Source organism: Gavialis gangeticus, unplaced genomic scaffold (assembly GCF_001723915.1).
Source record: "Gavialis gangeticus isolate Ggan-Ray unplaced genomic scaffold, GavGan_comp1, whole genome shotgun sequence".
Lineage (NCBI taxonomy): Eukaryota > Metazoa > Chordata > Crocodylia > Gavialidae > Gavialis > Gavialis gangeticus.
Genome location: NW_017728998.1, coordinates 83,802 through 92,644, shown reverse-complemented (window position 1 = coordinate 92,644; position 8,843 = coordinate 83,802). Strand labels below are relative to the sequence as shown.

General features: G+C 44.1%; 1 protein-coding gene across 1 annotated transcript in view; it reads left to right on the top strand.

Moving 5' to 3' along the window:
• Positions 1–8,822, top strand: part of KARS (lysyl-tRNA synthetase) — a gene marked incomplete at its 5' end in the record, with an annotated part of 13,598 nt that extends 4,776 nt beyond the window's left edge. The window contains 8 exons of the mRNA XM_019505232.1: positions 650–769; positions 1,113–1,275; positions 1,373–1,546; positions 2,795–2,880; positions 4,938–5,023; positions 5,495–5,621; positions 7,958–8,101; positions 8,610–8,822. Coding sequence (XP_019360777.1) covers positions 650–769; positions 1,113–1,275; positions 1,373–1,546; positions 2,795–2,880; positions 4,938–5,023; positions 5,495–5,621; positions 7,958–8,101; positions 8,610–8,696 — 987 coding nt within the window. The remainder of the gene's footprint in view (positions 1–649; positions 770–1,112; positions 1,276–1,372; positions 1,547–2,794; positions 2,881–4,937; positions 5,024–5,494; positions 5,622–7,957; positions 8,102–8,609) is intronic.
• Between the last annotated feature and the right edge of the window lie 21 nt (positions 8,823–8,843).

The following is an 8,843-nucleotide window of genomic DNA, read 5'->3' as shown; positions in this document are numbered from 1 at the left end:
GGGGGGGGGGGGGGGGGGTGTTGGGGAAGAGGGGGCTGCCTCCTCCACCAGATTCCCATTGTGGTAGTAGTTCAAGTTATCCATTATACCTTCTCCTTGTTACCTTCTTCCAGGATTAATCCTTGGTGAATAACACCATTGAGAATGGAACAAACAGGTTTTTTCTTTAGACAGTGCATACACGCTAGTTTACATAAAGCAAAGACTGCTTTGTAAGGTACAGCAGAAAGGAACGTTAGCAGAAAATGACTCGTTTTACTTCCTGGTTCTTCCACATTTGTTTCCACTTCTATTCTCAAAATAGCAGTCTTTTATTTACTCAGCCATGTTAGTCTTTGTAATCACTTTATCTAGTGAATCACTGAAGCTTCTGGTGGGTTTATGTAAAACAACTTGTTATCTGAGAACAGTTCCTTCTAATCTTCAAATCCTTCTAACTTTAGTCTCAGTGCAGGATTGTGAAAGGATAAACGGAATGAAAAGAATTCACATTTGAGCCAGGGGATTTGTTGCCTTGGCTTAGGTGTTGGCATGGTATGCTTTATCGGTACAGCAGTCCCGTGAGGAGTGGTGGTGTGTGATGTATTTGAGTCAGGAGAGTAGAAACATTGGAGCTCTTTTTCAATGCATGTGTTTGTTTCTTCACCAGATCGAAACTCCCATGATGAACATCGTTCCAGGCGGGGCGGTGGCTAAACCTTTCATCACTTATCATAATGAATTGGACATGAACTTGTACATGAGAATTGCTCCTGAACTCTATCACAAGGTGAGGCAGGAGCCTCTTGTTGATTAAGCTTCTTATTCCTAAAAGTAGAAGATATTATTGAAGGCAGAATTAGACTAAAGGACAAGAAACTCATTAGGTTGATAAATGCAAGCTAGTTGGGATGAAACATGGATAAAGGAGTAAGTGGGAAGCTGGTGTTTCTGGTTTGGGAATAGTGACTGTCTGAGAAATTGGACTGGTCTTCTTCACTAGGTTTGTTTAGAGCTGCTGTTTCCTCAGTATTTCCCTGAGTAGCTATGGAATGCAGGCTTTGTGTTACCCAGAGCTGTCTTGACTTCATTTCAGAAGCCTTTTGTGATTATTTGGATTTCTTTTGGTGTAGATGTTGGTGGTTGGAGGCATGGACAGAGTGTACGAGATTGGGCGTCAGTTCCGGAATGAAGGAATCGATTTGACTCATAATCCTGAGTTCACAACTTGTGAATTTTACATGGCTTACGCAGACTATCATGACCTGATGGAAATCACAGAGAATCTCCTTTCAGGTGACCTAACCCACCGTTAATCAAAGGACAATAAGATTGAGATGAGATGGCATCAGATAGCATGGCGTCAGTTTGCATTTCACCTTTTTTCTTGTAGGAATGGTGAAGCATATTACTGGAAGTTACAAAGTCACTTATCACCCAGCTGGCCTGGATAGCCAGGCCTGCGAGATAGATTTCACCCCGCCTTTCCGGAGAGTCAGCATGATTTCTGAACTGGAGAAAGTCCTAGGAGTGAAACTTCCTGCAATGAATAATTTTGAGAGCGAAGGTCAGTTAATAAGGCTTTGTGTGCCATCAACTCTCTTTGCCAGCATGGGGCAAGGACTGCTAACCCTCCAGTCAATGCTGATAGTTTATCTGTCAGTACACTTTATTGTAAGGTGAAGATAGCATGCTTGTGAATTTGAATGAAGCTAGCTTGTGCTGCTTTTCAGTACTTCTGCTCTCTTGAGATTATACTTTGACCTATAGCTACTTGTGAAATTCTGTACAATGCCACATTTGCCTTTCTCTTCAGGGAGTACATGTGTTCTTGGGAAGATCAGAGAGTGAGGCTTGTCCAGAGTGTTTCAGTACTTTGGCAGTTAGCATCGTAGCTCCATTTTATTTGCCTTAAAGCCTGCGTTGAAGGGTCTTTCAGGTTATGACATCAGTGAGGGCAAATTCAGTCTGGTCGTCATGGTTTAGGAGGAGCAACTGTGAAATTAAATTGCCTCCTTTGCTGAGGATGTACCTGCCACTTATTGCTGGAGTTAGCATCTTTATATATGCTGGGACGGGGGAAGAGTTCGTCTTTGACCAGGCAGTAATGTTGCTGCATGGCAATACTGTGTGCGAAAACTAAAGGAAGTGAACATTGTGGTTTTCTTGCATGAAAAATATCATGTGGCACTAGTGCTCCCTGCTTTGCATTGGTTGCTTTTCAACTGTTTTATTTTGGTTTTGTTAGTCCTAAGTAGGTTGGCCTGCCCACTTGAGAACTGCATTTTCACTGTGTGGCGCTGCTGCTGCGGCCAGCAGAGGAGCTTAACTTGGAACTCTGTGACCGAGCAACAAGTCTGACTGATGTCCTCCTTGAGGACTTGTCACCTCCTCCTAACTCCTGGAATTGTCAAATCTGTTGACACTTAGGGCATTTTGGAAAACCCCTCTATTGGACTGGGTATGTGGGACTGTGTGGTTATGTAGGCTTTTGGATCTGGAAAGGAGAGTCTTTAATATACTGAGACTGGCTGTAGCGTGCTCTGGCTCTGTGTGTGGGATTGTTTATAACAATTATCAGAGTATCTGGAGTCAGGGATCTGTTACTTCATGTTTGAGTGAGAACAATAAATAATATCCTTCTAATGCTGAAACCACAACTTGAACTGTTTTTTCCCAGTGTGATATTAGCAGATAGAAAATGTCAACAGGCCCTTTAGTTCTCCACTATGCCCAAATCATCCTGTGGGGGCAGATGGGGAGAAGAGTTGGCTGTGTGGACCAGTTGTCTAATATCTGTGTATTGTGAAAACAGAAACTCGCAAGTTCTTTGATGCAATTTGTGTGGAGAGAGGTGTTGAGTGTCCGCCTCCTAGAACCACAGCAAGACTTCTTGATAAGGTAAGTGGTGGCAATCTGCATCGTATGGAGTTTCTCTGAAGCAGTGCCTGTGCCTCTTTTTAGCAACGGGTTTCTCACAGGCTTGAGGGGCAAGTCCCTATGAGCGGGCACGTATGGTCTGCAGTGCCTGAAAGCAATTTGAGGCACCAGACTTCACGTGGCATGCGTACAAGCATTCACTGCACTGCTAATTTGCAGCATGGTGGGTTTTTTGCCACTGGGAGATCCTGGTGTCAAAAAAAAACACCACTGAAAAATGTGGCAGTAGTGTGCGCTACCAGGAAGGGAGCCTGGTCAGCCAGAGCCACACTCTGAGCAGCCATCTCTGCACTTCTGCTGCCCCTGGAGACCCCTAGAACCTCAGGTAAGGCTGCTGGGACAAGCGCGGGTCCTAGCCCCAGCTGGGTCACTGTCACACGCCAGAGTATATGTGTAGGGGCATGCCCGAGGACAAACAGTAGTAACATACTTGTGCCACTGCTGTGTCCTGCAGGAAATGCACGCCTCTGCATGCATGCGCTCGTGGGGATGTGCCTGTGGTGACTACATGGGACATGCCATATGCTGAAAGGCAGAAAATGTAATATCAATAAAAGGAAGTATTTTAACACACAGCTTGCAATCTTATTGCCACAATATATGATTGGGGCCAAAAGTAGGAAGGATTAAAAAAATTGGAATTTCCTATACATTTCCCCAGAGCGCGCACTGTAATGATTGTGTTAGTAGTGGGATCATCCATAATAACAATGGGGAGGACTAAACACAGAGTGCCAACAAACCCCATGAGTTCAGAAAGGGGCAGAAAAGCCATCTTTAAACCAGGGGGCTTGGAAGGAAACGTACCCTGGGTGCATTTTACTAATAAAATGTTGGGTCTTTGGCACCTTGCTGTGAAAGAGCTGGCCCCTGGGCTGGATGGACTCCTGGTCTGATCCAGCATGGTAATGCCTGTGCACTCAGGAGAATACGTGAGCACCAGGGGAAAGGTGAGCTCTGGACTGTGCAATTGATCTTGCACTGTTCAGTTTTTCCATTAATTTAATTGGAAGCAGATCCTGGCCTGTGTAAGATTCTTGGTTCAGATTTTATAGTGATATGAGCTGAAGGAAGGAGATGGCTTGTTGTCTCATTTGCCTTTTAACCGTGCAGTCAAACTCCTTCCAGTCAGGATCAGCACTGACCAGTTCTAAACCAGTTACAGCTCTGGTGTAAGTCATGAAGAAAATGGTTGAAGAAATGATCTTCAGCTTTCTGAGGCACCAAAATATCCCTCTACACTCTGCCTGTGTGGGGAGAACAGTGTTAATTGATTCATGTCAGTCCACATGGTTAGGCAAATCTATAAGTGCAGGATCCATCTCTGTGTTCTTCTGCCTCTTTTCTCACCTCTTCTACATGAAACTGTCTGATAGGGGGGTTTCCTGTAGCTTTGTTCGATGGCTTGTGCTTCAGGTGTCTAAACTGGCATTAAATTCTAATATCAGGAGTTCCTCACGATAACCCTGTTAGGTTTCGGTTCTGATATTGAGGTGGTGGACTCTGAATGGTAATGTGTTTTGTATAGTCTGCATTAGGCTAATATTTCTCCAAGCAGGGTGCCTGGCTTGTGCATGGGAAGTTTCCTACTGTTAATATAAACATTTTCACGAGATGGCTTTAAATGTAGATTGTAAGGCCGGGTCAGGTGACCCCAGCAAGGTGTCTGTCTAGTCTCCTCTTGAAGATTTCCAGGGTAGGTGATTGCACCACTTCTGGAGGGAGTTTATTCCACAGTCTGGACACCCTGACTGTGAAGAAGTTTTTCCTAATGTTGAGCCAAAATTAGTCTTCCAGGAGTTTTTGGCCATTACTCTTAGTTTTCCCCTCAGGTGCCCTGGTGAACAGTTGCTCACCAAGCCCTTGATGTACTCCCATAGTGCGACTTCTCAGTGTTATGGTACTTCCTTTGCTATTGAAAAGGGAAATGGAGATACTGATTTGAGGTAGTGTGCTGGCTTAAAAAAAAAAGGGAGTGGGGAGTTCTGACTCTTAATGTCTGTCCTCTCATTTCTTAGCTTGTAGGTGAGTTTCTGGAAGTCACATGTATCAACCCAACCTTCATCTGTGATCACCCCCAGATCATGAGCCCTCTAGCCAAATGGTAAGAATATGAAACCACATGAAATACAGCCCTTTTTCTCCCCATTAGAGAAATCATCTCTGAAAAGGAATTATTTGACTCTGGGCAGTTTGTGAAGTCTCTCTCAAACCTAGGATCATGGTACCTTAGACATGGAACTTGTTGCTTAAGGCAGTGGCAAAGCTGCTCCAAGATCATAAATAGCACAGGAATTGCACCCCCTCCCCTAGTGCAGGTACCCTTTCTGTTAGAAGCTTGATGAGGAAGTATGGGGGTCCCAAAGAGATGTTGAGGTTTGGCAGCTGGCTGGTGGTCCAAAAAGTTTGGTAATCATTGGCATTGGGCATAAAATCTAGAAAACATGTGTACTTGCATTGACTGGAGTGGAGTTTTATGGCTGTTGTCCATCTCAATGTGAACCTCTCTTCTGACTCTGTGCCCCTGTTTTGCTGTTAATTTCTGGCTCACTGCTGACTAGTATCCTTTACACAGGCATCGTTCTCAGCAGGGGTTGACGGAACGCTTTGAACTCTTTGTGATGAAGAAGGAAGTGTGCAATGCTTACACTGAGCTCAATGATCCCTTCCGGCAGCGGCAGCTTTTTGAAAATCAAGCCAAGGTAGGAAATCTACTGAAAATGCATCTCTTGGTAAAGTGAGCCTAATGTAGACTTGTAAAATGTTACAGCTCTGCCATTCATTCATATTGTTGAATGTGGGATGTTAATCCTCTGAAAGCAGCAGGGGCTTCCTACTGTGCTCATATACCTAACTAACTGATATCCTATATTTAAACTTTGCTCCCTTCCTCTTTTAAATGAATTTTGCATAAACAAATCTTAGCAAAACATTGTTATCAGTTTTTAGTTTGGACTCTTTCCTCCTACTATCAATATAAGATATTGATAAACAGAACAAGGGGAAACTGTAGACTATTAGTCTCAAAAAGTAGTTAAAAATTGCCTTGTCCTTTGTTTTTGTGTCTCTAAATGAGATATGCAACTTGCTTGTACAAATGCAATTATATAGACATGAAAACACTGTGCTTTCAAGTTTCTTAGCAGTGAATATAGTGTGGAAGAAATTAAACTTTGCGCTGTGGTTGAATCAGAACTGACAGAGCCAGCTTTTCTTTCTTTAGGGCTATGCTGTGATCACAGGGAGAATTCCATACAGCAAGGGGACTCACTCACTTGTCTGTTCACTTGTCTGTTTCAAAGGAATCCTCCCTCTCCCTAAGCTTTCAAGCATTTTTATACTTAAGACAGATAAAGAGAAAAAAAAAAACGACCTTGAAGAAACTCAAACAAGCTTACTTAATTGGACATCTGTGCGCAGAGTAATAATGCAGGATTTTAAAATTTTTTTTAATCTCAAAACATATAACTGAAATAAGCAGTATCAGCACTTCTGGTCTGTCTGTTTTTCTAGTCAGAGAGGCCAGAAACTTGACTAAATTCACTCTTACAATAGGTACTTGGTTAAATGAAATCTCATGTCTAGAGAAATTATTTTGGTTTTAATATTGACTCATAAACATGGAATTTATTTATATTTTTGGACTGATTTGATTTGCAGACTTGCAGTACCAGATTTCTGTGAGGGAATCACTACCAAGGGGGTTCAGCCTAATTATGTAGAGAGCCATGCCATGTTTTTAATGTAGATGGTTCAGCCAGATCTACAAGGATCTGTTCTAATCCATAGGTATCCTGACAAGTAGGAGGAGTGTACAAATATCAAAGACAAATATGGACCATAAGCATTAAACTAAATTACTACCCAGGTATACTGGACTACAAACAGATGTCACATTAGTCCTGGAACAAACCATTTTCTCATGGGACAAAATGGAGTCATTCAGATGTCCATGTCTATTGCCCTGGGATAAATCTTAAACATCCCTGGGGTAAGAAATACCAACAGTTTATCCCAGATGCTACAAATTGCGTCTGCACAGTTATCCTGAGATTCTGCCATTGATTTAATGATGCTGAAATGGTAGTGCACTTCAATTCCTGGATATTTCTGTTCTGGAACAAACACAAGCGCACAGCTTGTCTAGGGACAAATGCAGTGGCTGTTCCTGACCTTACTGTGGCATTCAGCATCATTCAGGAAGGGAAGATGCCGCATACTCTTAATACTATGGCTTTTATTGGTCAGTTGTGTACATGAACTGGGTAACTATACACATAACTACATACCTCCAAAGGGTTAGCACCCCTTTTGCATGAGAGGAACTTCAGTGGGAGGGAGACGTGATGCAGCAGGGTTAGAGGGGGAACTTGGAGCAAAACACAGGAAAGAGTGTAAATAAAAAGGTAAACAGAGGTCGGTAGCAGTTTCCAAAACCAACAATTACTAATTGCATTAGACAGTTCGTTTATCAAAATTCTTCCAGCACATCTTCCACATAAGCAGCTGCCACTGTGGTGTGATTGTCTAGAATGGTGCTGATTAGGACAGGAAGTGTTTGCAAGTTTATAGAATAAAATACATTGCAGGTAAAAGATGGTTGTTGCAATCCTTTCTTTTGTTGATTTATGTCAATGCTGTCTCTGGACGCTCCCCGACCCTGCATCTCTACAAACATGCCGAAAGCAGTCGTGCAGACTGTGTGTTAGAGCCACAGTTTCAGAAACTCTTACCTTGGCTAGAACTAGACTGTTGGAAGCTGTCATGTGAGTGTCTAAGGTCTGGCATTTAGAATCCTTCAGACAATGATATTTTGGGGTGAGAGAGGTGAGACACTTCCCTCCTGACTATTCATTTGTGGCTGATTTTATTTTCCAGATGCGCAGAGAACACTGGAATCTAGCAATCTGGATTTCTTGGAGTAGAATAGGACTCTCTTTAGTGGAATAAGAAATATTGTTTATTTAATAGGAGTGCTGGCATTTCCGGGACTGCGGTCAGTACTAAACATTCGTCTCCTTGTCCGTTCCTTTTCTAGGCAAAAGCTGCGGGTGATGATGAAGCCATGGGCATTGATGAGAACTTTTGTACTGCTTTGGAATACGGTCTCCCCCCTACTGCGGGCTGGGGCATGGGCATAGATCGGCTCACCATGTTTCTTACAGACTCCAATAATATTAAGGTAAACGGATTGCAGATAATGGATCGGCTGATAGGAATAGGGTACAGAGTGAGAGCTGTTACTCTCCAGTTAAAAGCTCTTTTTGTAATGTGAATTGAACAAATGCCTTTGTCCTTGATCACCTGTCCTGAATGCCGAGAGGTTTGGTGACGTGGCTGGGAATCCGGTCTCTTAAGAGCATTTCACGACTGCCTTTTCCCAGCAGTGCCACTAGCTCCTTGTCTCATGAGGGTGCACGAGGGTGCCACGCCAGAGGGGTTTGATGCGACGGTACAATCCAGGACTGCATTTTTCTGGATGAGCTACTTAAGGAGTGGTCTGAGGCCTGCAGCTGCAGGTTGTTTGTTATGGCAAGGCCTGAGCAGGCAGGGAGGAAGCGAGAGCTGGAACTGATCCGTGCAGACGGTCAGCACCTGTCGCTGGCAGCCTTGGGCCAGCTCTCGTGGTGTAGCGTGGCGGGGAGGGCACAGAGCGGCAGGGAGGCTGATGGTATTTTCTTCTCCCACAGGAAGTGCTGCTGTTCCCGGCTATGAAACCTGAAGACAATAAGAAGGAGGCTCCATGTAGCCCTGCAGAGGAGGGCACCTCGGTGTGATGGCCGAGCCAGGCCGGGTGGGATGGAGCCTTGGTTCGGCGGCTGGCTGGGTGCTGGCTGTCTGGGGGGAGTGGGCAGGAGGGGCTGTGCTGGGCCTTGTCACTGATTAAACTGCGCTGAACTGCCCGCTGCCTTCTCGCGTGCTGG